Source organism: Pezoporus flaviventris, unplaced genomic scaffold (genome assembly GCF_033815535.1).
Source record: "Pezoporus flaviventris isolate CSIRO_AGI_PZ_B2104156 unplaced genomic scaffold, CSIRO_AGI_Pfla_v1 ptg000002l, whole genome shotgun sequence".
In the NCBI taxonomy this organism is placed as follows: domain Eukaryota; kingdom Metazoa; phylum Chordata; class Aves; order Psittaciformes; family Psittacidae; genus Pezoporus; species Pezoporus flaviventris.
The window spans coordinates 25,882,367-25,908,939 of record NW_026892550.1 but is presented as its reverse complement, the minus strand read 5'-3'; the positions used below and the strand labels follow the sequence as shown (position 1 = coordinate 25,908,939).

Below are 26,573 nucleotides of genomic sequence, written 5' to 3'. Positions count from 1 at the left end.
CTGCTGAGCTAAGCCAGAGGGCCCAACGTGCGCCCCCTCAACTAACGGAAACCTCCAAACCCCTCGGCTGTTTCCACAGGTGCCCAAAACGGGGCTAAAACTAGGGATAAGCGCACACCCTGCCCACACAAACCAACACCCACCCACCCCTCCCAGCGCATCACTGAGGGGCAGAGCCGCTCCGGACCCTCAGGGTGACGCAGCGGGCGCCCACCGCCCTTCCCGCCTCTCGCTGAGGCGGCCCCGCCCAACTCCGCCTCCCACCACGAGGGCAGGGCCCGCGGCCGGATGTTGTTGTTGTTGTTCCTGCCCCGCCCCTCGCCCCCTCCCCCCGCGGAGGGTGACGGGCGCTTCCTCGCCCGGAGCCGGTGCTGCTGCCGCTGTTGCTGCCTTGCTGGGGTTCCGCTGCCGCCCGCCCCGGCATCGGGGTGTCCTTGCCGGCCCCCTCCTGCCGGCCTCCGCGGCTGGCCCTGTCGCGCCGCCCCGGCTCCTCTCTCTTTCAGCGGACTCCTGGGCCTGGCTATGGCGGACTTTGACGAGATCTACGAGGAGGAGGAGGACGAGGAGCGGGCGCTAGAGGAGCAGCTCCTCAAGTACTCTCCTGACCCGGTGGTGGTGCGCGGCTCCGGCCATGTCACCGTGTAAGGGCCGCGCCGGGGCCTGCGCGGCTGGGGCGGGCGGTGGAGGCCTGGGCGGCGGGACAGGGGCCCCTGGGTGCCGGGCCTGGGGGTGGTGGCGACGGCGGTTCCAGGTCGGGGAGGCGGGTGGGGGGGATGCTGGGCCTTTACTGCTTCTATGGGACTGCGGAAGGGCCTCTCGGTCCCGCCGGGCAGCTGTGGGCTGCCTGGGTCTCGCAAGCGGGTGCAAAACTCAAACGAGGCGCTGAGGAAGCAAGGCTGACTTGAGCTATGACTAGCAGAGGAATGTGAAGTATTTGTCCAAAACGATGAGCTGTCAGGAAGTAAGGTTCCTGTGTATAACAGGTATATGCAGGCGCCTGACCGGCTGGGCTATTGCTTAGGGTTGTTTATGTATCTGTTACCCACTCCCATCTGACATGTGGCCGCTAATACAGTTCTTGAGAACTTTTAAGAAAGAAAAGGTATCCGTGAGTCAGGTATGTGTAAAATCATGTTAAGTTGTGATTGATGTGTTGTTTCTTTGTGTTTAATCTGGGAGTGACTGAGTTCTGTTTTGTCAGTGTTTAGTATCTCTGATGATCTAGCAGCAAGTGTCCGTGAGTTAGTGTAGAGCTTATCAATAATGCAACAGATGAGAGTGTCTTTCCTTCAGTCAGTTCTGTTAGGCACACTCTACCGAAATGCCGTGGTTGTCAGTTAACGATGTACAGCTGCAGAAACTGAAACACCGACCTGGAGACAAAACACGGCAGTGTGAACTTTTTTTTGTTTTCCATTGTTCACTGTTCAGCAAGACTAGACTTGCAATAGAAGCATAAAGGTTGAAGGTATTGTGATCTATGTCAGAGTTCCATGAACTCTACTGATTTGCAGATATTGACCTTTCCAGAAGACCAGGCTTAAATTTGGAGTGGTTTTGTGGCACATTAGTACATTATTGCTATGTTTGGTTGGCATTAAGTAATACTAACAGCTGGGCAGTGCAGTTTACTGTCTGGTTAACAACAGGAAGTAAGACACGATAGACTGAGAGAAGTTGGAAGGATGAAATGGGCAGGAGGCTGAGGAGGCCCCATAAAGGGACAGAAGCATGTAGCCAAACTGTTCAGTGTGTGACTGTTTATTGTGGAAAAAAAAATTAAAAAATGCTACCCATCCAATGACTTCTCTGAAAATAAGCTGGTAGCCTCAGCCTGTTTCTGGTAAACATCAAAACCACGGTTTTCATATTAGCAAATGCGGAAGTATAAAGAACTGAAATAGAGGCAAACACTGGTTTCTTCTCCAATACTGGAAAGTAAGTTGTGTGAGACAAGGTCATGGCCCGTTAGTGGAATCGTAGGAAGCTTGTGTAGCATGTCTGTGACTAGTTAAGGGTATTGTGGTTGAAGAAGGATGGTTACCTCATTAATTGTTTATTAATGGTCACTAGCTCATTATTACATTAAGGTCTTTCTTAAAATATTTGCACTTTAGGCTTTGGATGAGCAATGAAATGCAAACATGTACCTCAAAAATTAGGCGATTCATCTTCATCTGCTTTCTTAATTGCACCAGGTGTGAACAGTTCAGTAAATAGCATCAGGCACTTTTACCTTTGTACAGCCTATAACTTCTTTTGTCATTGACAGAGATGCTTATTATTAGTTAGATCACTGTCAGAACATTCACTTGGTGGGTTTCAGGAGTAGGTCAAGCCTTACGTATGTAATGAATTAGTCTGGCCTGGTATAAAAACATGTATGAGTTTGGAATGTCTGACAAAAACTATCTGCAATTAAGCAAATACTGGATTGATCTGTCCCCGGCTCTGCTGTTTAAAGAGTGACTGACACTCTTCTGCAGGGTGTGAATTTAAACAGAAGTTTTCTTTTCACAGTCTGTCCTCTCTGATTTTACATAATGTTGAGTTTGAAATATGGCATTTCCATGCCTACAGATTAATGTCAGAAAGACATTTACTACCACTCGGTTTCATCCAGCTGACAACGGAAGTGTGTGAGAGATCTTTCTAAGCTGAGCAGTTAAAAGCAAATTAAGGACAGCGGGTAAATACTATCCAAATCAAACATACAAAGGCCTTGCCTTTCCAGAGTGTGGGGTTTTTTGTTAGCTCTAAGTTTTCTTCTGAAACTCAGTGTTGGGACCATGTGGCACACAATTACAAAACTTTTTTTCTTTGACATTGTTTTTTTAATATTCATTTAAACTGTTTTCACACCAGCAAAGTTTAGATAATTCAGTAGTCTGGAGTAATACTTGACTTGTTTTTTGATAACTTGAGGTGATCTCTTTTAATGGCAAGAAACCTGAAAGCTGAGAAAATAACAGGATTTAGAACTGGATTGAAAGTCCAAGGTATTTCATACTTGCTTTCAGGGTGGAAAGAGGGGTACGTGATGAGTTTGAAATTGCAAGAGAATATTTGTATTTGATGTCTGATTGTGTTTTTCAGTGGCTGTTTTCCTGTGCTTTCCTCTTCCTTTACTAGCTGAGACATATGTGCCTTTTCTATACCAGACTGTATTAGCTAGTCTGTAGCAAACTGTATTTTGTAGTGGTAATACTGGATTCATTAGCCTTTTGCAGTGCTGGAATGCTGGAAAGCCATTGTGATGTGCTAATGAATGCCTTTCTGTGCTATTTGTCATCTTAGCATATTCTGTGTTGATGCAATATAACTGTTTGGAGAGAAAAAAAACCCTCATAAAATGTATTTTTACCCAAGTCAGTTTCTTTAAACTTAATTCTGCTGATACATTTTTTTGAACCTTACTCTGTATCAAGGACATACGAGTGAAAACAGGGCTATGTGGAAATTATGGATAGACTGTGTTAAGTTTTGTGGAATACATATTTATTTTGTAAGGGCTGTGAACATGTGAAACTAAAGAGTATGGTTAAGAGCAATGAAAAAATGGTTTAGTGTCCCCATAAGAGAGGACAAAGGTGAAGAGAGTAGCGTGTCAGTTTTATATGTTGTGAATATTTGAGTTGCAAGCTGAGAAAAGGTTGCAGGTTGGCTTTGTCCTATACTGTAAGCTTCTGTACTTTGATGTTTCTACCTCTCAGCTTTTCTTTCTAAACTGTACACAAGGGCAGTAACTGAGCTGAACCTTTCAAGCAGAGTCATGTTCCGGAAACACTTTTCCAGGTTCCAGGAAGGTTAAAGAAAGCAGTCATCTGGGAGGTGAACGTGGATCTGTTGAAGACATGATGTAGAATGCAGAAAGCATAGAGCAAGCAGGGAAGGGTACTTGTCACTGAAGATGCAGTATTGTAGAAAAGAAATCTACTGTTACATGAGGACAGCTGGCTGAGGAAATACATTTCCAGAATACTGATTTTCAGAATATTGATTTTAAGACATCTTTTGCTGCTTTTTGTCAGAGCTTTTATGTCTTTATAATGAACATGTCATAGTGCTCTGTGAAGTTTCTAGTATTTTAATTTCCAAATTGCAGATTACAATCAAGATTGGTAATACTGAGATCATATAATTGCTTATCAAAGCTTTTAGTGTATGGAGTCACTGTTTTTTTCTACTTGCATGTGGTGACAAAACTGTAACACAGAAGTCTCAGAATGCTGTTGGTAGCTGTTTGAGTTAGCTTTGATGTTTCAGTTTTGCTACCCCACCATAAACACTTGTAAATGTTGCCACAAGCTTCAAGTATGGAGTCTTGGTCTCATTTACTTACAACTTCACTAAAGTGTAACTGGTGAAGAAACTCAGAAGTTTCTGTGCCTCACTATGCCTCAGCCTGTTTGTAAATTCAGATACCTCTAGAGCTTTTCCAGTAGGGTTGTCTTTGTTGACATGGCTTTTGCGATCTCCATAAATATTTGCTTGTGTTTGAGGCTTTCAGTATGTGAATATTTTTGGATCATGCATTCACAAAAAAAGCCTTGTGTGTGTCCTGCTGATTTCCTAGCCAATCTTCAAGATGAGACTTGAACAGGGCTTTCCTGCAATTACATCTTTTTGTTACTTAACTGAAAGCAGGGAGACTTTTGTGTGCCTTTGACTTACCTGCTTGCACCTCAGGGTAAAGGGCTTCCTTCCTTATTTTGGGTAGAGGGACAGCTGAAATTCTGTCTTGTGTTGTATAGGAGCTCAGCTGTTGTTCTTGCAACAAGAGCTGCTTTGGACTGAATCATCCTATCCTTGGTAGTTGGCCACTCCCTTATTGCTCAAAATCATATTTAATTCCATTATTCATGGAAAATTTCTTCTGGATGTTGAAGCATCAAGTACATGAAGATCATTCTTTGAAGGGACATCTCTTCAGACATCTGTCTGATTTGATGAATTACTTATATAGTAAAGAGATGTTACCTTTTAGTTTGAGACTTCTGATGCCTGCTGTGTATCTTGGAGTCCTTCTTATGCTCCTGGCTGCTTATGAAGTGTATACAGATCCAAGGGATTTTTTTCAGGCTTTGGTTCCACTTCACCTTACTGGTAATTTTAAGTAGCTTAACTGACAGGGCATGGCACTTCCTTCTGAAGCTTACGTAACTTTTGCCTCAGCACTTGGTTTGACTCAGGATTTTAGGGAAAGGGTGGATGGTCCTCCTGTCATGGGGTATTCAACAGGATTTTCAGTGATGGAAGTATCTTTCCAGTGAGTCTTGGTTTTCTTTTGTGTTGAAGTGGTAAACTTGCCATATATTTCTCTGGTGAACAATGTTAATTTGTAACTTCACCAGTTTTAAGGGATTTATAGGGGTTACAGAGCTACTATTCTAACTGCAAATACTCATATACGCTTAGGTAACTTGTGTGTAACTAAGGTCTCTGGGGAGACCTTATTGCGGCCTTTGAAGAGGCTTATAAGAATGCTGAAGAGGGACTTTTACCAGGGCCTCTAGTAAGTAACTGGACAAGGGCAATGTTTTTAAACAGGATGTGTAGATTTGGTTTGGATATAAGGAAGACATTTCTTATGGTGCTGGTAGTGAGACACTGAAACAGGTTTCCCAGAGAAGTTGTGGATGCCCCATTGTTGGAAATGTTCAAGGCCAGGTTGGACAGAGCTTTGAGCAATCTGGTCTAGTGGCAAGGGGGTTGGACTAGATAATCTTTGATAGTCCTAAATAATTATGCTTCTACTGCCTGCAGTCAGTGATAGGGAGATAACTTGTTTACCTTTCCTTGAGACCGTCCATAAAAATTGCCTACAGAGTCAAATTCACAAAATACATAGCCCAGTGTGCTGGTGCAGACTGAGGCAACAGGCGTTGCTGTTTGTGGGCTGGCTGCATGCAAGTCTAGCTGTTCTTGGTGTCCATTCTTATACTCTCTGTCATCTGCAGTTGTGGGAGGTGATATATACTTCAACATCGTCTTTCCCTTACAGCCTGTTTGCCAGGGAACTTGTGTAGTCTGTCTTCAAATCTGTTGTCACAGTCTTCATCATTAATCTCAAGTGGAAGACCACAGAATTTTGCTACTTGCAGCTTAAAGAAGCACTTTTTTATGTTTTAAACCAGTATCTGACTAGTTTCAGTGAGTGCCCTCTGTTGTGGCATTTGGTGATTAGCAGTCAGTCATTCAGCTTATCCACTGCCTTCCTGAATCTTTGCACTTTGATCATATACCCTCTCAGCCTTCTCTTTCCCAGATTAGTGTCAGCCTTGTCAGTCTCCTAAAGCAGCTGTTTTATTCCCTTATTATATTAGTTTTCCTTCTTTCTGCTTTCTCTTAACTCCACCAAGTCCTCAATGAAATGTGGATGCAAGAACCTCACCTAGTACTGAATGCATGGGTACATGAGGGTTTTGTGGAGAGTCAAAATGATGGCCTCTGTGGGCTTCTTAATCCTGTTATTCCTAGTGGTGCCCAATATTTCTGGCAGCTGCTGCTTGCATTGAGCAGATATTTAAGAGAATCATGACTGGTGATAAAAGATCTGTCTTGTGAGCTGTAGCTACCAAGCTTCAGTTGAGTATCATGTAAGTATAGTTCAGCTTTTCCAAGATTCACCACCTTTATATATGCAGAAGCTCATCTGTCACCTTTTGTCCACTGGGTTTTGTGAGGCCCTTCCACAGTAGCTCAACTCTGGTATGGCACTTAACTGCCCATTTGATTACTTGGATAAGGTTCTCTGTTAGCTTGCAGATCATTTGGTTCAGTAAGAAAAAAACCTGAAATAAACCCCAAGAAACATCTAGCTGCTCAGTAAACATACTGCCAAAACAAATCAGGTCTTTTCAACTATCAAAGTTCAGGTAAGCTTTTCTGCCTGCAACTGAGCACTGTGTGTTAGGTTTTGCTGCCTGTATTCAAGTCTTGAGCAGTTTAATTTCTGATTTGTGGTGTTTGTAGTATCTGATAGTAAGACTGCTTTGGTTTATCTTCAGGTGGTTATTAATTACAACTTAAGTTTTACAGTAACTGCTGTTTCCTGAATTAGTAGCCAGTCATACAGTTTTACTAATTACTTTGTTAGACTGTATAGTCCCTATTAGAAGTTATTGCCCAGGCTAGATGCCAGAAGATATTAAAATACTCTTTGAGGTTTATCTGTTCATTAACTCAACCAGCCAACTTTAAGATAGAAACCTCCTTTTTTTTTTTTAAATAGATTATATGAAACTTCTCTACTATTTAGATCTTCTGAAACCTAGAATAGTCAGTGACTCCAGCTCATCTCAGACTCCTTCATAGCTTTACATTTGTAATCAGTATGTTTCTTTCAAATTAGTTACTATTTAAATACTTATTTTAATGATTTAAATAATTATTTAAATAATGCTTTGTTAGGTAGTATTTTTGTGTTCTGAAACTTACTAATATGTTTTTTTCTGAATAAGGAAGCTGGTATTGATTCAGTTTTAATACATAGAACAGTTATTTAGCACAGCCTAGGTGAGCTTTCCTTTAAGATACATCTGCACTGGTGATGGAAGAGATAATTCAAACTGTGACAAGTACTTTACTTTTCATGCATATTGCTTATAAAGATTTTGCTGAGTTTGGGGAAGAGTCAGCAGTATCAACAAAACTTTAAGAAGAAGGCTATAGGCAAGATGGATTTCAGACTGTGTACTAAGGGTACTTTTGTGGGTTAAGATAATTTTAGGAATTACTTTTAACAACTTCTTCCCTGAAATTAATGCTATTGTGATACAAACCCAGAGGGTATTATGAGGTGCTTATAACTTCATTCCATGCCACAAGTTATTTCTAATTTTGGTATGATCTTATTTTTGGTTTTGCAGGTTTGGACTAAGCAACAAATTTGAAGCAGAATTTCCTTCATCTTTAACTGGAAAGGCGAGTATCTGTGAATAGGAATTTGAAATCATAGTTAAGATTTTATTACAAAACAAGAGTTCCAGGTGTAGACCATTGCAAAAGTAATAAAAAGCACTGCTGTAGTACTAGCTTATTTTTTGGTTTGTTTTGTTTTTTCCTTTGTAGGTTGCACCTGAAGAATTTAAAGCCAGCATCAGTAGAGTTAACAGCTGTCTTAAGAAGAACCTTCCAGTTAATGTACGATGGCTACTATGTGGATGCCTTTGCTGCTGCTGCACTTTAGGTTGTAGTATGTGGCCAGTTATCTGCCTCAGTAAAAGAGTAAGTTGAACTATTCATGTAAGTTTTAATATAGAATTGTGCAGGATTTGTTCTTATTTTGTGGTGGTGTTTAGTTTTAGTTCTCTGTTTTGTTTGTGGGTTTTGGTTTGTTTGGTTTTTTTCCCTTCCCCCAGCTTAGAAACAGTGTGCTAGAGCTCACTTAAATCGGTTTGCTTTCATATGTTTTGGTATCAGTTGTCTGTCATACTAGTTAAAACAGACACCTGTCAGAACTTTGAGCTTATAACTCAGTGAGTGGTAGCATAGCTGAATGTTTCCACTAGAACTGTGTACTGAACAACAGTTATTGAAGTAGCTTTCAACATACTATTTTAATAGCTGCATCTTCTGTCATACAGTGTTTGGGCTTATCAGAATTTGTAAGTGATTGAGTAGCAGTTTGCTTTAAGGAGCTTCTGCTTACACTGGTTCAAATAACCGTAACTTGTTTAAAAAGGCAATTAAAAAAAGATAATAATTGATTTTTCTTTTGCGATTTTGTTTCCAAGCTGTAGATGAGTAAATTGATTTTTTTTCTTTTTTGTTGTTGATTGTTTGTTTTGTTTTTTGTGGGTTTTTTTTTGTTTGTTTGGTTTGTTTGGTTTTTTTTGTGATTTTTTTTTTTTGTTGTGTGTGTGTTTTTTTTGTGGTGTGTTTTTTTGTTGTTGGTTTTTGTTTTTTTTTTTACATTAAAACCTGGAAAATAGTGTTTTGTCTGTGTACACTTGGCACTTAATATATTCTTCATAGCAGAAGCTCATTGCATGTGCCTGTTTTTCACTTTCTTTCCCTCAGTGCAGTTAATTAGGCTACCCTCAGTCTCTTCAATTTTCATGTGCATAAAAATTTTCTTGGGCTAGTACTCTTTCACTTCTTTGTGAGAAGTCTCTGTGCCTCCCCATCCTGTCCTCGCTATTAGCGTTGTTCATCTTTCCAATTCATGGCAAGGTTTGTATATGCTCCTTCTCTCTTCTGTAAACCTCTTAATGTTACAAGTTGTGTACAATTAAGTACACTGAATGTCATCATGACTATCAAAGTCCTAGAACCCTACCTTTATTGATCTAGGCCTAGCTCTGTTCATTGCAGACACAAGAGAAGCTTGCATTTCTGCTGTCTACAGGAGAAAGCATCTGGTGCTCTGTAGTTGGACCCGTTTTTCTTATATGATGTGCTGTTGTAGCAGGAAGTGATAGCAGATGTTACATGGTAGGGGCTGATGCCACAAGCCCTCATCATCTAAACTGGGGTCTCTTAACCTATTACCAGAGGTCACAAATAATCAACATCTTATACATTGTTAAACAAAGTCAGAAAAAAGGAGGGGGCTAGAAAATAGAATTTGAAGCTGTGAGATATTATCAAGGACCTATTGCAAATTCTAATATAGGAAACAAGCAAAGAATTTGTAGATTCTGGTCAGGGCTACTGCTCACAGAAAAGCAGTGAAAAGTTACTGCCACTTGAGTTGCTTGAATAGGTATGAGTGGGTTCAACTTTATTTCTTGGTAGACCCAGATCAGGAAAGTAGAAAGTGATTTAAATCCTTTAAATCTCTCTTACCTGGAATTACAGGTTTTCTAACCCTTAAGATCTCAATACTGAATTGGATCCACAAGCTTATAAGATTTTCCTTTTATGCAGGGCTTTCCATCAGCTTATGTCAAAGTGCTATGACAATTGCAGGAAATTAATTGTATGTATTTTCCTACAAGTGGCAAAAATGAGAGACAGTGCGTGATGTGAATTACCTGGAGCTGCCCTACAAACTGACAGCAGCTGCAAATACAACCTGTTTCATCTAGGTTCCAATCTGTAATTTGCTCAGTAGATTCCAGTGGAATTGTGACAGGAAACAACTTCATGTTCTTCCACTGGAAAAAAAAAAACAAACCCCAATGATCTATTGACTGTTTTGATTTGCTGCTAGTGCTACAGCTTTGCTGATAACATGGCAGACTAACGTGTTTAATGCAAAGTAATCACTTACATTTGAACCCTTGTACTGCTTGTTTGTGACTTCACAGTGTTTTGAATCACTTTGATCAAGTGATCTTCCATGCTCTGACTTCTTCACATCTTGTTTCACCAGCCAGACTCCAGCCATAGGTATAGTCGCAATAGCCAGGATTCACCTTTTGAGGAAGCAGGGATCCAGGATGATCTGTGGCTGTTTCTTCTCCTTAGCTTTTAGATACAATGGATTCTTTCTCACTGACACTCACAATGTAAAACTATTATATTAAAGCAACAATAAACAAAAGGTTACTGCATTTTGTCTGAAAAGTGTTGCCCAGAGAGCTTGTCTAATTCAGCCCTGTCCTAAAATGAAAGGACAGTTACTTGGAACTGGTGTGTTACATCCTGCAATGATCACACAAGACTTCTAAGATCATACAATTGGAGAGTTTGATTGCTGAAAGCAGGATGGAAGTGTTTCATGTAGAACTGAAATTTGTGTAGAACGTGTTTTAATCACACAATGAAAACATTCCAGCCTTCATCTTTGCCCTTTCCTACTGAAATAGAACACTAACAAATTTGTTTTGAATTGCATATACAGTGAGCTGAGAAGTGGGAGTGTTTCTGAAGTTAAGGCTTTTATTAAATAAGTTTCATCTATGCAATTACTTTTAATGTAGAAAAGTAGCTTTTCTCAGAATGACTGATTAAGAAATGCCTGTTTTAATAAGACCATGTTCTTAAATTGCTGCTATACTTTGCAACTCATTTTCAGAGAAACTTTTTTTTTAAGGTTTATGTAGACAAAATGAAAGCCGCAGCTTTGGAGCTTGTGAAGTTACAGTAATTCTCTTAATCTTTCTTTGTATTCTATGTTTTTACAGCCATTCATTGACTTCTGAAATTCTAACATGGCAGTGTTATCACAAATGTAAATATGGTTTTTGAAATTACAGACAATTATTTAAAGCTTGTGTGTAGTGGGAATATACGCTTATTTTTGTAGAGTGAATAAGAAGTTTTGGGTTTGTCTCCTTAAATCAGCAGGTGCTTCAAACTAAGAATTTAAGTCTCAGGCATTTGTAAGCTTAATTGTTAATTATATCACTTTAATGCATTTCCATGCAATGAAAGCGTTCCCTTCACTGCATTTTTCCTTTCAGTGTTTTGTTCAGTGCTAGTTTTGGAAGTCTTTGTACAGTATTGTTTCCTTTCTTCTTTTGCACTGGGGTATTTGAGAAAAAGCCTGCTAGTCTTCACCAGTAGAATAAATGTTCAATTTGATTCAGTATCTTATTGCCTCTCTCCTTTTATGTGGTCTTGATTCAATTTTAATGAATAAAAGCTTTCAAGAGAGTTACAGGAAATACAGGCCTTCATTTGCAGGTCTGGATCATCAATGATCTTCAGCAGTTTTACTCACAGATTATGCTATCCTTCCTGGGACAAGTTCCAGATTGTAGAAATGAGCATTAAGTCTTTAAGTTATTGTTCTTTAAATAAAAGGAATGACGTGGTGAATTATAATTTCGAAAAGCACTACAGGCTGAGGTGCCCATTTAGAGCCACTTTTTCAAATGAATTGGCACTCATTTTCAGTATTAACTAAATACTGTAGTTCCTGGTGTGTAAATAGGATAAATAATTTCAACAGAAACAGTAACAATGAAAGCTAGGATAGAATTGCAGTATTGCTAGATTTCTTAAAAGCTGGTATTGTACATGTAAATTGCATGTTTCAGAAGGTTCATGGGCAATCTCTTAAAATGAATAGAATGAGATATTTAATAGCGGTCTGTATTAATACTTTCAAGAGCTACTTGTTTGTTTGTGAATTCACACAAAGCTGATGAATGCTTCTTAAGCCTCATCATTAGTTGTCACTTACATAGCAGTTTACATCTTCAGAGTGCTGTATAAACATAAGCCAATTACAAATTCCCAAGTATTGATTAAATATGTCGGGGAGGAGCTGGAGTGAATTTTCTTAAATACAGTAGTCTTGCTTGTCAGTGGATGGTACTGACATTAAAATAGCTCAGTTTATTGAAGCTATGAATATATTACATTAATTTTCAAAACTGAAAAGAATTTATTTTTTTCTCCTCTCCCTGTTGCCAAGGACTTGGCACTGGAGATACTCTAATACCATAATGCATTTCCAAGTAGTTCCTCAAGGCGATTACATAAGATGGAAGGTGCCTTGTTTTTGAAGTCTCTTTAATTCAGTTTGGCAGAATCTGTAAAATTGTAATGTATTTATTCTGTTTATCCTAACCAGAAGATATGTGCTCTCTATATTGGCTTTAGTCAGCTTAGTAAAACTTTTCAAATAGAGCTTGTATGAATCAAATATGCATTCCTGACCGTTGTCTTCCTTCAGAGGTCTTTAAAATTAGCTCTTTTTTTTTTTAGTGTTAGCTATGAAATGAAAACTTTAAAAGAATTTGAGGATTCAGATATGGTATATTTTTCTTTAAAGATTGTTCACTATAATTTTGGACAGGAGAGTCACTAAGTCCTCCATGTACTGAACTTAAAGTGGCAATGCTTGTAGAAAACTATAAATGTCAAACCATCAGTGTATAGCTCTATGGTTATTTTTTTTTTTTCCCCTACCTCTGAACTCAGATTTTTATTTCATTGAGAGCACTCTGTAAGGGTTTATCAGATTTTCATGTGCTTTCCTGAAGGGTATTGAGTCGGTGCATAATATGGTGTGGGAGCAAATAGTTCTGCTGTGTCTTTTAGTTTGCCAGCCTGCTGGGGTGAGGGGGAAGGGGCAGGGCAATTATATTAGCATGAAAAATACTTATATTTATAATTAAATAAAAAAATAGTAGTTTATTTCTCTATAGAATCATAGAATAGTTAGGGTTGGAAAGGACCTTAAGACCATCTAATTCCAGCCCCCCTGCCATGGGGTGCAGGGCACCTCACACTAAGCCATGCCAGCCAAGGCGCTGTCCAACCTGACCTTGAACACCGCCAGGGATGGAGCATTCACAGCTTCCCTGGGCAACCCATTCCAGTGCCTCACCACCCTTACAGTAAAGAACTTCCTCCTCACATCCAATCTAAACTTCCCCTGTTTAAATTTGAACTCATTACCCCTTGTCCTGTCACTACAGTCCCTAATGAAGAGTCCCTCTCCAGCATCCTTGTAGGCCCCCTTCAGATACTGGAAGGCTGCTATGAGGTCTCCACACAGCCTTCTCTTCTCCAGGCTGAACAGCCCCAACTCCTTAGCCTATCATCATACGGGAGGTGCTCCAGTCCCCTGATCATCCTCGTGGCCCTCCTCTGGACCTATTCCAACAGTTCCATGTCCTTTTTATGTTGAGGACACCAGAACTGCACACAGTACTCCAGGTGAGGTCTCAGGAGAGCAGAGTAGAGGGGCAGGATCACCTCCTTCGGAATGCAGATCCTTTAGTATTAAAAATATGTATCCTAAAGTTAAATTTGTAATTTCATGTATTCTTAATAGGTTTTATATTAATCGTAAATGCAGCATGTATCTTTGGTTTCTGTAAATGCTAGTGCATTTGTTATTAGAATGATATCTCTGAAGATACCAATATGAACTGTAATAATACATGCAGGATTAACATTTTCCTATTATAGTGCCTTTTACATTGTGCCTCCCTCTCTATACCTTATACATCATAGATCATGCAGTGGTTTGGGTTTAATATTGCTTTTTGTATTGCTTTTCATGCCCAGTTTGACATGTTTCTGAAACAAATGTAAGCTTGTTGAAATTTGCATAGAGCTATTTTGAAAGAGCACGCTAAAAATGGTCTAGCTAATTGTCAGATTTGGAAATTTTTAGGATTCTGTCTTTAGCAACTTGTAGAGAATGCCAACTAGAGAGCATATGCAAACACTCTTGAGGAAAGAACTAGAATGCAAAATTATCTGAAATTCATATGATAACATTAAGTAGAAAGCACTTCACTGAACAATAACTTGGTAGAGTCTGTGTTACAGTAGCATATGACTAGAGTGGTCTGCTGGGAAGTGTGAGGTGACCTGTGCCTCTTGCCTTTTTTCTAAGTAGTCTTGCTCTGGGATATATTCACTTTCTCACTTTATTAAACAAACCAGGGTAAGGCATTATTTTCTGCGCAAGTGAAGCGCTTTCAGTAACTTGAGTACTATGTATAAATAAAGTAGGCTGTTATTTAACCACTGGAACAACAAAAAGAAAAGGTATTTTAAGAAACATGACTGCTGACAAAACAGTTGGGAGGGTGAGAGGCGCAGCTGTTCTACAAAAGTGAAGACTGACTGAAGGAGTTGATAAGTCTTCTACCACACCAAGCATACACTGAAGTGAAAAATTGACAAGGTACTTCTCTTTTTGTTCCACATAAAAGTTATTTTTGCTGAATTTTGGAATTAATTGCTGAATTTGGAGCACTAATGATGATGGTGATAAAAAATATTTTTAAGTAGCTAGCTTTTTTTTCCCTAAATTGGTTAATTGCTACAGGATCAACTTATTTGGGATTCTGGGATTCTGTAATTTTCTGTTCAATCCTAGATGGGCAAGGCACTTTGGAGGCTGTCTCATTCAGAGGGACTGTTCTCTTCAACATGCGCACTAGTAAAGTGCTCGATTTTACAGAGGACTGTAGAGTTATTTTGTTAGGTTGTGCTGCCTTTCAGTCTTTCTGGCTATGTAGCTTCTCTTCCATTCTTGGTGCTTACCCTTAAATGTTCCTAACAGCTGAAGCCAAAGGCTTCCTATATACTGATAAGTTAAAACTGGCAGTGTTCCTAGGAATGGGTGCTTTATAATTTCTAGTCTTCAAGAGGTCCCTGGCAGGCTCTGGGTCTGTATTGTGTAGCAATTCCTAGGCATTACCGGAATGCTCCAGGCTCTCTGAGTTGTTCAGAGATTATGAAAACTTACTGGTACAGATGTAAGTTGTTCCCTGCCAGCTGGCTTCAAGTGAATGGGAATGTTTCTGGGCACAGTTTCATTTTCTAATAGAAATGTAACCTGAGATTAGTTTCTCCACCTGCACTGTCTTTGAACTATGTTCCATAGCATACTAGTGGGTATTTTGGAAATAAGTGATGGGGACCCAAACTAACATCTCTGTAACTTTAAAAGAAAAGATGGAGGTGGAATTTTCACTCATGTTCACTTTAGAATTTCCCGCAGTGGATGACAACATATGAGTTATTTGATGGAGATTCAGTCCTGTTTTGATCGCTGTTACGGTCCATTCCATTTTATGTGTTAATTTTCTGTTGCCCTTTCTACGAGAATGTCCTTCAGCAGGAGGTGAATGCTTTAGGTTGTTATGGCCAGATGTGAATAATTTCATAGGAGGGAACAGAGATTAATTTTCCTTTTTCTTTGTAATGGCAAAGAGTCAGAGCTAGAATTTAATTTTAGAAGAAAAGAGTTGAAAATAACAACACTAGTTACAATCTCGATGCTTCATGGATCAGTTCAACATCTGCTTGTGAAGTGTGTTTTACCACATCTCAGTTAGGCCTTCTCAAGGGAAGTGAGTTAATTTTGTCAGGGTCAAGACTATTTCTTCTGCAGGTCTTCTCCATAGTATGAAGGCCCCACAATAGTTGACTCTAGTCACTGTCACGTCATCACAGGAAGTAACTAGCTATGCTTACTTTGGTAACTTAGCTCTTACAGGAGCGCTAAAATATCCAGTGGCTAAAATATAAAGTTAGCACCTTGAGTCATAGAATAGAATCACAGAATAGTTAGGGTTGGAAAGAACCTTAAGATCATCTAGTTCCAACCCCCCTGCCATGGGCAGGGACACCTTACGCTAAATCATATCACCCAAGGCCTCATCCAGCCTGGTCTTGAACACTGCCAGGGATGGAGCATTCACAACCTCCCTGGGCAACCTATTCCAGTGCCTTACCACCCTAACAGGAAAGAATTTCCTCCTTATATCCAACCTAAACTTCCCCTGTTTAAGTTTTAACCCGTTACCCCTTGTCCTTTCACTACAGTCTCTAATGAAGAGTCCCTCCCCAGCATCCCTATAGACCCCCTTCAGATACTGGAAGGCTGCTATGAGGTCTCCACGCAGCCTTCTCTTCTCCAGGCTGAACAGCCCCAGCTTCCTCAGCCTGTCTTCATACGGGAGGTGCTCCAGTCGCCTGATTGTCCTTGTGGCCCTTCTCTGGACTTGTTCCAACAGTTCCATGTCCTTTTGATGTTGAGGACACCAGAACTGCACACAAATACTCCAAGTGAAGTCTCAGGAGAGCAGAGTAGAGGGGCAGGATCACCTCCTTCAACCTGCTGGTCAGTTGTCCTTTTGATGCAGCCCACGATACCGTTGGCTTTCTGGGCTGTGAGTGCACACTGAAGCTGGCTCATGTTCATTTTCTCATCAACCAACACCCACAAGTCCTTCTCGGCAGGGCTGCTCTGAATCTCTTCTCTGCCCAACCTGTAGCTGTGCCTGGGATTGCTCCAACCCAGGTGTAGGACCTTGTACTTGGCATGGTTAAACTTCATGAGGTTGGCATCAGCCCACCTCACAAGTGTGTCAGGGTCCCTCTGGATGGCATTCCTTCCCTCCAGCATATCAACCGAACCACACAGCTTGGTGTCATCAGCAAACTTGCTGAGGGCGCACTCAATCCCACTGTCCATGTCAGCGACGAAGATGTTAAACAAGAGCGGTCCCAACACCGATCCTGAGGGACACCACTCGTTACTGGTCTCCTGTTGGACATTGAGCCATTGACCACAACTCTTTGCGTGCGGCCATGCAGCCAGTTCTTTATCCACCGACTGGTCCACCTATCAAATTGATGTCTCTCCAATTTAGAGACAAGGATGTCGTGTGGGACAGTGTTCAACGCTTTACACAAGTCCAGGTAGATGACATCAGCTGCTCTACCCCTGTCCATCAGTTCTGTAGCCCCATCATAGAAGGCCACCAAATTGGTCAGGCAGGATTTCCCCTTAGTGAAGCCATGCTGGCTGTCACCAAGCACCTTCTTGATTTTCATGTGCCTTAGCATGCCTTCCAGGAGAACCTGCTCCAAGATTTTGCCAGGCACAGAGGTGAGACTGGTCTGTAATTCCCCGGGTCATCCATTTTCCCCTTCTTGAAAATGGGGGTTATATTTCCCTTTTTCCAGTCATCGGGAACTTCACCTGACTGCCATGATTTCTCAAATATGATGGCCAGCGGCTTCACAACTTCATTTGCCAACTCCTTCAGGAGCTGTGGATGGATCTCATCAGGACCCACGGACTTGTGCACATTCAGATTATTAAGATGGTCTGGAACCAGATCCTCTCCTACAGTGGGTGCAGGGTCTTCATTCTCACAGTCCCTGCACCTGCCTTCCAAGACTTGGGGGGTTTGGTCAGAGCCTTTGCCAGTGAAGACCGAGGCAAAGAAGTCATTCAGAACCTCATCCTTCTCCAAATCCTGTGTAGCCAGTTCTCCCGAGAGCTTCTTGAGGGAGCCTACATTCTCCCTAGTCTGTTTTTTATTTGCTATGTACTTGTAGAATCCCTTCCTGTTATCTTTAATACCTCTAGCTAAGTTTAATTCTAACTGGGCCTTAGCTTTCCTAACCTGGTCCCTAGCTTCCTGGACAACATCCCTGTACTCTTCCCATGCCACCTGTCCTTGCTTCCACTTATTATAAGCCTCTTTTTTCATTTGAAAGTTTTGTATTTTCTATATTTGAGAGTATATTGTCTATATTTGAGAGTATATTTATATGAGAATTTTGTAATCAACTTTTAGGGATTTTCCTTGATAATTGCTCTTGGCCACACATTTCTGCTCCAGACCAAAGTGGCTTTGGAGTCATCCAGTATCTATCAGTTAGTCTGATGGTGATAATACTACAAGATGTTCTCTATTGTACTCCTGAATAATGTACATGGGGTGTATGTTTCTGATACCTTCTCCATTCTCCACATATTTCATTGCTTTAGTGATTTCTTAAACAGTCTAGGAGTTTGACAATTAAGGTAACCAGAGTCTCAGAAATCGTCTTTGGCTTAAACATTAAAACCTGTTACATGCAGTAATGTCAAATAATGCTGCTCTTCTCTTTATATTAGCAGTGTGGTGGAAGAGACCTTTCCAGAAAGTAGTTGATCTGATTTGATTAATTAAGCTTTAAATTAATTTCTCCTGATTTACTAATCCGGGGTTGAGACCCATACAAATTAGTATAAAGATTGTGTGAGAAAATGGGATAATATTCTCAGGGCTATCTTTTAGAACAGCAAGTCTCCTGAAGGGAACTTGATGTTGTCAGTTCTTCCACTCCAGAATTCTGATTATATTTCTTTTTGCCTGATCAAGAGCTTTGATCTGCTTTTGTCTGGGCTTGCTTTCTGCCCAGAATCATCTGTAAGGTATGACAAGATACAGCAGTAGTAATCCTGTTGGAGAAGGCAAGATTGTACAAAAAGCACCAGAATGCTACACTTATTTCCAGATAGTCTTCAATCCTTGATGTATGGTCTTCATTCATTTTCTTGCATGGATGCTGCAGAGGGTTCTGGGATGAGCACCTAGTAGTCTCTAGTAAGAAATATCCAAGCTATTCATGGGTGTATCTTGCATCACCTTTCTTATGTGGTTGATCATACACCTTTTAAAGTTACTGTACATGCTGAAGCAGGTATTCCAGGTTGTCAGGGTCTGGACTTAACTCAGGCTTCACCTTTGTTATCTTTGCCCTTCACAAATAGAGAATTCCTCAGTAAGATTGGAATCTTACAAATTTACAGTTTCTAAAGGGTCTATTTGTGACACAGTGTTAAAGGTGGGGACTTGCTCAGCACAGGTAAACATGTATGTAATTCAGGTATGTGTGTTCCAAGTACAGCTTTAACATTTTTGTGGTACCAATGTGGGTTTCAAAATTGACTTGGGGGATGTTCTGGCATGTTGAAAATGAGTGTGCAGTTGTGTGATTCAGTTGAAAGATTACTTTTTATTTTGTTTGTGCTGATAAATTGCATGAGTATGAATTCTATAGTTGGTTTATCTTTGGAGAATGAATAGAAATTCTGACATCCATAATTTTTCTCTTTGACATCTTAAAAGTTCAGACCTCTGATATACTCCTTCTGCTTTCTTCTCTGGTATATAATACAAAATCTGACCCTATAAGAATCAACAAAAATCTGCTTAAATTGGTCTCTTTGTATTTTGAAATTTGAGCATAAAGGGTATTTTTTTTAGGACAATATTCAGAATTACTAATACTTTACTTTGGTAAAGTTTTATATGAAGGAATTTTAAAATCTCTATTTATTAGACTAATGTTGCACTACATTTACATATGTTTTGCAGTTTTCAGGTGAGAAGTCAGAGATCAAATACATTTAGCTGGAGATTCTTCTGTTGTTCCCAGACAACTACAAATAAAATCAGTAGTGGAGTTGTTACTATCCAGGTTATTTCCCCACTTAAAAGACAAAGGGAGGTACTCAAATTACCACTGTTTTGAGAGTCGTGTAAGATCCTTTTGTTTAATATTGTACCAGTCATTCATTGATTTACAGCCGGAGCTGAGGGGGCTTTGGCCCCTTCAGTAGTATGGTTTAGTATAACGTGCATGTTCCAGGTCATGCACTGCAAGAGGGACCCTGTGGCTGCGCAGCATCCCAGTCCAGATCATAACTGTGTCTGGAATTGTAAGCTAACTTCAGTAGACACTGGTAGGTCTTGTAGTTGGTAATGCAGGTAATGTAGTATTTGTATTCAATGCTGCTTTGTTTCTGCATGAAAAGTTCATAGCCTTCCTATTTATTTTTTTTTTCTTCCATGTTTAAGGGCAAAACTTTATTTTACTTAATTGGGAGCAATAAGCATTGGTGACAATGTATTCTGAGTTGGGTTTTTTTCAGTAGCCTGATTTTTCAAAGATGCTGTCAAACATTAATATCTTTAAAGAATCAGTTCTTTTACAGGAGTGTTTCATTAAACATTGCATCTAGATTGTTGATTGAAGAGCTCTGTTTCACAAAATTTGGTGAACATTAAAGGCTATCTGCTTTTTCTTCACAAAATATGTTACAAAGCATACTTTCTTATCATTGGCATGCTAAAATGTGTACTTGAATTGTAGTTTTAGTTTGCTCAAATATTACACTGCAGTTTTAAATTAGAAGCTGGATAGTATTTAATCTTCCTAATAAGTAAGTCTCTCTTCCACTTAATTTGTGCTTTTGTTGCGGCTAACAAATAATTTGCTGTATGGGTTTTTCTGTGCACCATTGATAGAATATATAAGCTTGTCATCCTAGTGTGCTGGAAATGCTACACTCAAATCAAGTGTTCCTTTCTGGTTTTGTATATCCTCACCTGCTCCTCACTGTAAATCATTGAGATGTCAAGAGCAGTGATTAATTAAGCTGCACGTGCAAGTGCTTTTTTTTTCACCTGTCAAGTAGGAAGAAAACTTACTATAGTGAATTGTGTGATGCTGCTTGATTCATTTCTTTTTATCCCAAGCTCTGAGGTTCGCAGAAATATTTTATAGTCTAATTTTCGTTAACGTTTATTTCTGTATTGGTAGTGTGACATGATTTGGGAGCTATGACTGTCCCAAATTATACCTCAGGAAGGATTCTATTTAAAGCTCTGGGAACCTAAATAATTGTATTCTTGAAGCTGCATGTGCTTTTATCTCACACTATTCAAATTACTTTAAACTGGCTTCTTATTTAAACAAACCAATTAATAGTACATAACTACCTATCAATTTCTTATTTATGTGTATGTATTGTAATATATATGTAATTTTATTGGAATCTGAAAAGCTTGGATGTTTTTCACACTCTTTGGGGCAAACAATGAAATTAAATTATATAGTGATCTTAATCTATTATTAAAAGGTTCTGGAAAGGAAGATTACAAGGTAGATTCAGGTTTTGAATCAGTTTTGCCATTGGTTTAGCAGCGGGTGGGCAGGCAGATGCCTGCTCAGAGTAGAACCTATTGCCATTTTTCACCATTGATAGAGTAGCCTTTCAGAGTCAATGAGCTCTGTCAATGTGAGCTTGTCAAGGCTACAACTTCATAGACCTGAGAGGCGGTTTGAGAGGTCAGCCCTTTTCAGGTTTGCTGTGATGCAAATGAACTTTAATGCTTAAACAACTATTGGAATTTTTATGTCTGCTCCTTGTTCTTTTTTCTTCACAAAGTCATTGACGAGACATTCAGTGCTTTTTAAATTGGAAGTTGCATTGTGCTAAAGACCTAGTACAGATTTACGGAGGGCTGAAAGCAGTTAGATCATGTTCTTTTCATGGTGCGATTAGAATCAAATCGATTTCCCTACAGCCTTCAGCATTCAGATGGCAATTTTAACAAAGCTTGGGGGCTAGACAAGGGACAAAACGACTGAACTGAATGTTAATTACACTCTGCAGCCTTATTTTCTTTTGATTTGGAGCTGACTGGCAACTAAATTAACAAAAGTGTGACCATAACTGCTGCCCTATTTTCATTTAAAAGGAGAGCAGACTCTAAAAGGCTATCTTTACAAAGAAACAAGTGAGGTCTACTGATTATTGTTAAAGGGCACTGTCTTTAAAAACATAATAATAACAATAACCCCCAAAATACTCAATCCCCAATTGATGTGATGAATTAGTCACTAGCACATCCACCTTGTGATAATTCCTTGACTTGTGCTTTTTAAAATAAAACATAATAAAAATTCAGTGTAATGATTACTCATAGGTAGCAATGATCTAATTTTGAATCATGTGACCACAGTACATGCTTAGATATGCTTCCCCACAACGCTTTGGTATTAAACTAGAGAGAAACTGATGTTTGAGAACCAAGGTGCTAATATTTAGTGTGAAATGAGTAATTTGTTGTCTGAGTTTTATTTTACCCAGACATCCTTGTTTCTCATGACAGCATTTAGTTTGATTTGTTAAGGTTCATTTACAGTACTTGTATTTTGTACTAATAACAGCAAGATGCTTTCTCATCCCTTCCCCTCACCCCTCTCTGCCTTGTAAGGAAGCTGCAGCTGCACTAAGTTGTATTTGATCCTTGTCATTGCTCTGTCCTTTTGCACCTGCAGCTCTGTTGGTCTCATCTTAACACCTGGCACCATGAATTATCCTCTTTTTATTCATAGCCAGTAGCAAATCCCATTTAGAGCTAAGCAGTATATATTCTGGCAGTCAAATGACCATAAATGTCAGTATGTATTTCTTAAATGTAAATATAACTGAATAATTATATTCAAAATACTGTGAAACTTTGCAGCACAGAATGTCCTTTTGATACTGCATAATCTTAAAAAGCTCTGCAAACAGCTTTAAGGATTCTTTATATGAAGTGTCAAGTGTGGGCAACATAGGCAGTAAAACTTTGCTTTAGAATCCTAAATACTGGGTTCACTCTTTATACAACGCACAGATATAGTAATAGTTGTTTGTGTAATTTACTGGAACTTTCTGCATTTGGTTTTCAGTCTCTAAAATCTGGATATAAAAGTCACAAAAAAAATCTCTTTTGTTTAGGGTATTGCATGTTTGTACTTGACCTACAGCATTGCAAAATAGTTGGCAACATTTGTCAGTTTAGATACCAACCTTCTCAAAAGCGGTGCATTTAGACCACTGATACTAGGGGAGCAGTGTTCCTGCTTTTATACTTACATCACTTCATAATTTCTGTGATTTTAAAGTTGTAACTGCTGTAAAAACCAGAAAGCATATACATATGAACAGCTGTTCCAAAATATTTGAAGATAGTTATTTGGGTGTTGTAAAAAGTTGTTCTAGTTACTGTTTAATACCAGAGAAGTTTTGATAGTACTACAGACCACCCTGTACTCAGTCACTGTCCTGTACCTCTCTTTCACACAAAAGCAGCTGCATAACAAAGTTTTTCTAAAACCAGTCAAGAGTAAAATTCTTTCTCATTTGTCTTCCAGACACGAAGATCGATTGAGAAGTTATTAGAATGGGAAAACAATAGGTTATACCACAAGGTGAGTGCCGCAGGGAGCAGCTTCGTACTGTTGGAGTTTGAATTGCACAGTATGGAAACAGATGCTTTTGTTGAACGAAAAATATGAAAGGTGGACAAATGGGCTAGTCTGTGTGCTGCAATAAAATACAGCTCATTTTTCTTCTTTTTCTTTCCTCCTTGTCTAGCTGTGCTTGCATTGGAGACTAAGCAAAAGGAAATGTGAAACGAATAACATGATGGAATATGTAAGTTAAAGGGCTGTTTTGTGAGTTTCTCTATTAAATGATCATTTATTTTGCTTCTGATCTTATTCTTTTCGTGATTATTAATCAGTAAAGGTGTCAGGAGCTTAATCGCCTGAGTGCAAGGATTTTCTACGGTTCACAGATGCATGGTTTCATGTGCAGGACTGATTTATAAAGTTATGAATGACTTGAAAACAAGGCTTCACTGTGTTCTGAAAAATAATAAATTAATTGCCAAGATAAAATAGCTTGAACATGTGCTGATGGAGTGTGAAATTTTAGATGCTGTATAAAGAATAACCACAACTTTGGTTACGCAGCAAGTCAGATATGGCTGTTTTATATAATGCTAATCAAGTCTAAAAGTATGGAAGAAGACCTTTCAACTAAGCTGTTGGAGCTTAAGAAACTTTTAGCCTTTTTAAATTTTAACTGCCCCTTACCTCAACTGTCTTGAAAGTATCTTTATCTCTAAGCTGTGTCACTAAAATATTTTTAAATTAGTCTCTGGAGGTTTAATTTACTCCAGTCTTTGGCTGAAACTCCATAAGCACATCTTGGAAATATACAGTGAGAATATACTGTTTAAAATGAATGATGTCCAATGTGGGATTTCAGTTTGTTTAGCTTGCAACCTTATTTCTCTTTTTTGGTGCTGCTTTTATTTCAGTTTTCAGAATATCTTGGCGGTACATAGAATAAGATGAAATTAAGCTGCTAAAATGTGAGAAGCATCAGAATTTGCATACTTTTTTAATGCTCTAGGAAGCAGGTGATAGGAAGGGTTAACCTGTTAAAAAGAAAGATTATTATTTGAGAAATGTCTACTGTATTAGTTCTAACGTATCTGTGGTCTTTATCATGCATATAAAAATTTTAAAAGTGATTAAGCAGTTGGAAAAGGTATTAAAAGAATAATTTTCTTTTAGTATTCCTCCTTTTCCTGTTTGTAAATTAGATCTTGTTTCTAGCCTGTAACATAAGATCTTTAAAGTGCTTTCTCACAGAATGACTCTATAAGTAGATTTTTTTTGTACCATCTATTCTACAATTCTGTTGTTGTTTAGATCTAAGAGATGTGGCTGAAAATGGAATAAGGCAAATTTCAGAAAGTATATTTGAACTTTACCTAAATGAAGTGTTTCGAGTTGTTTTTTTTTTATTTCACTGAAAATTTCATTTTCCTACAGGAAGACATTGTCACATCCAATGTTTTGCAGATTCAATTGAAAAAGACATGTACAGTGCTAATTTGTAAACGCTATAGCCCAGCAACCTTTACGGATGAATATTAATTCTGTTAAATACAATTTAAAATAAGTTTTGCACGACCTGTTTACATTAATATGTAGTCATAAGCATGTAGTTTCACAGGCTAAAGATGAAGATTTTATTTTCAATTTGGGAAATGTTTAATATGTTATCTCCAGACATATATAAAGAGAGAATTTTTACAAAACCTCTCTACCATTTTTTCATTTTCAGGGAACTGATTTGCTGGTCTCTTGTCCCTAATGTTATGTTTATGATTTAATTTTAAATAATATATATCCTTTTTTCCAAAGCAGATTATTTAAATTAGATTCTTGTACCCAAAACTTGGTGCTTTTCCAGCTTGAAGTTCAAAATCCACTGCTGAAGATGCTAAATTAAATAAATAATTAAATAGACAGAACCACAATAGCCTTACATCTTTGGCATAAACACAGAGTTCCAGCTTTGGGTCTTTGCTTCCTTTTTGAAACCCTGTCTTGAGTATCAGTAGCCCTGGAATTCGAAGCATTCACTGGTTGACTCGTGTCAGGGCTCAGTGGATTTTGAGCAGTTTACATCACTTCCGCATATAAGTCACTTGTGAATATCTCTTAAAACTAAATTTATACATCTGATTTTGATATGTCTAAGGCAAACAGATTCAAAATAATAAAATCAGAGACTTCTGATGTTCAACATGCTATCAGAGATAAAGTGGTTACTCTCTAAGCAGCCAAGTTGTGTTCTCATTTACAATCAAAAACGTTTAGAATTATTTTTTTTTTAACTTCTTAGAAAGGCAAGCTCCCCTAAAAGTAAATAAAATCCTTAGTTCTGTTACTGGGTGCGTTTATTTGTTTATGAATACAATCATGCTGCTGTGTAATGACTGTTATTTCTGAAGAAAGTGCACAAGTGAGTATTTCCCTTAAGCTTTCTGTTTAAAGTAGGATGAATGCTTGGATTGTATTCTGGAGTGTACAGTACCATGTGTTCGTAGCTCAGAAACACCTGGTTTAAATTTAAATAGGGGCCATAAGAATAATCATGCAAAAGCATTAGTCAGGTTTCTTGTTAACTACTTGCAGATTCGTTAGATATGGGAACTTTGCAAAGGTTGATACACCTTTCTATCTGTACAAGTTTTGAATGTTAAATATAATTCAGAATACTCAAGTGGAAAAAAAATTAAGTAAAGGGAATTGAATATGTAATTTAAAAATAACTTTGCATACATTGCACCTTCTGATTTCTTTAATAAATGTTTATCTCTTTCATAATTTTTTCCTAATAAAGTAAATGAATTATAACAAAGAATAATTATGAAATAGCGTATTTCAGTTTGTTTAGATGTTAGGTGTTGGTAGGCAAACCTTTCCAGTTGAATTTAAGTGATCTCTGATCATCATTATAACTTGATGTACTTGGGGAAAAAAAAGGCTTATGAATTATCATTATGATAGATAATCAGATTGCTGCCATCTTCCATCTAATACATGTTTTTTTTTTTTCTTTTTATACAGGTCATCCTTATAGAATTTTTACCAAAGACACCGATTTTTCGACCAGATTAACATTTGATTTATTTATAGAGACTTATTCAAGTATGTTGTTTTTCCAATGGTGCCTTGCTTGGTGCTCTCCTGGTGGTAACATAGATTGGTTCTACAGAATCTTGTGGTGTTGTCATTCTTTTTTGTTTGTTTTGTTGGGTTTATTTTTTTCAGTAAGAGCATGTTCCAAGTGCATTTGGTCAAACTCTGCAAAGGAATTTCACACAAATGTTAACTGCTACTTAAGTTATTGTTACTTTTACTACTTCTGTTTATTAGTATATCTTGATTTTCAAAGAGTCTTTTATATGTGTGCGCGTGCGTGTGTACATATATATATA

General features: G+C 38.6%; 1 protein-coding gene across 1 annotated transcript; it reads left to right on the top strand.

Annotated features, from left to right (window-relative positions):
• Positions 1-323: 323 nt before the first annotated feature.
• Positions 324-26,573, top strand: CHIC2 (cysteine rich hydrophobic domain 2). The gene is made up of 6 exons (XM_061472856.1): positions 324-641; positions 7,872-7,926; positions 8,074-8,229; positions 23,143-23,199; positions 23,366-23,425; positions 26,203-26,573. The coding sequence occupies exons 1-6, from the start codon at positions 523-525 to the stop codon at positions 26,251-26,253; spliced, it is 498 nt and encodes a 165-aa protein (XP_061328840.1). The 5' UTR covers positions 324-522; the 3' UTR covers positions 26,254-26,573.

Coding starts and splice junctions, on each gene's coding strand:
- CHIC2 (XM_061472856.1), top strand. CDS start 523: ATGGCGGACTTTGACGAGATCTACGAGGAGGAGGAGGACGAGGAGCGG. Junction 7,927..8,073: donor CTTCATCTTTAACTGGAAAG/GCGAGTATCTGT, acceptor TTTCCTTTGTAG/GTTGCACCTGAAGAATTTAA. Junction 23,200..23,365: donor ACAATAGGTTATACCACAAG/GTGAGTGCCGCA, acceptor CTCCTTGTCTAG/CTGTGCTTGCATTGGAGACT.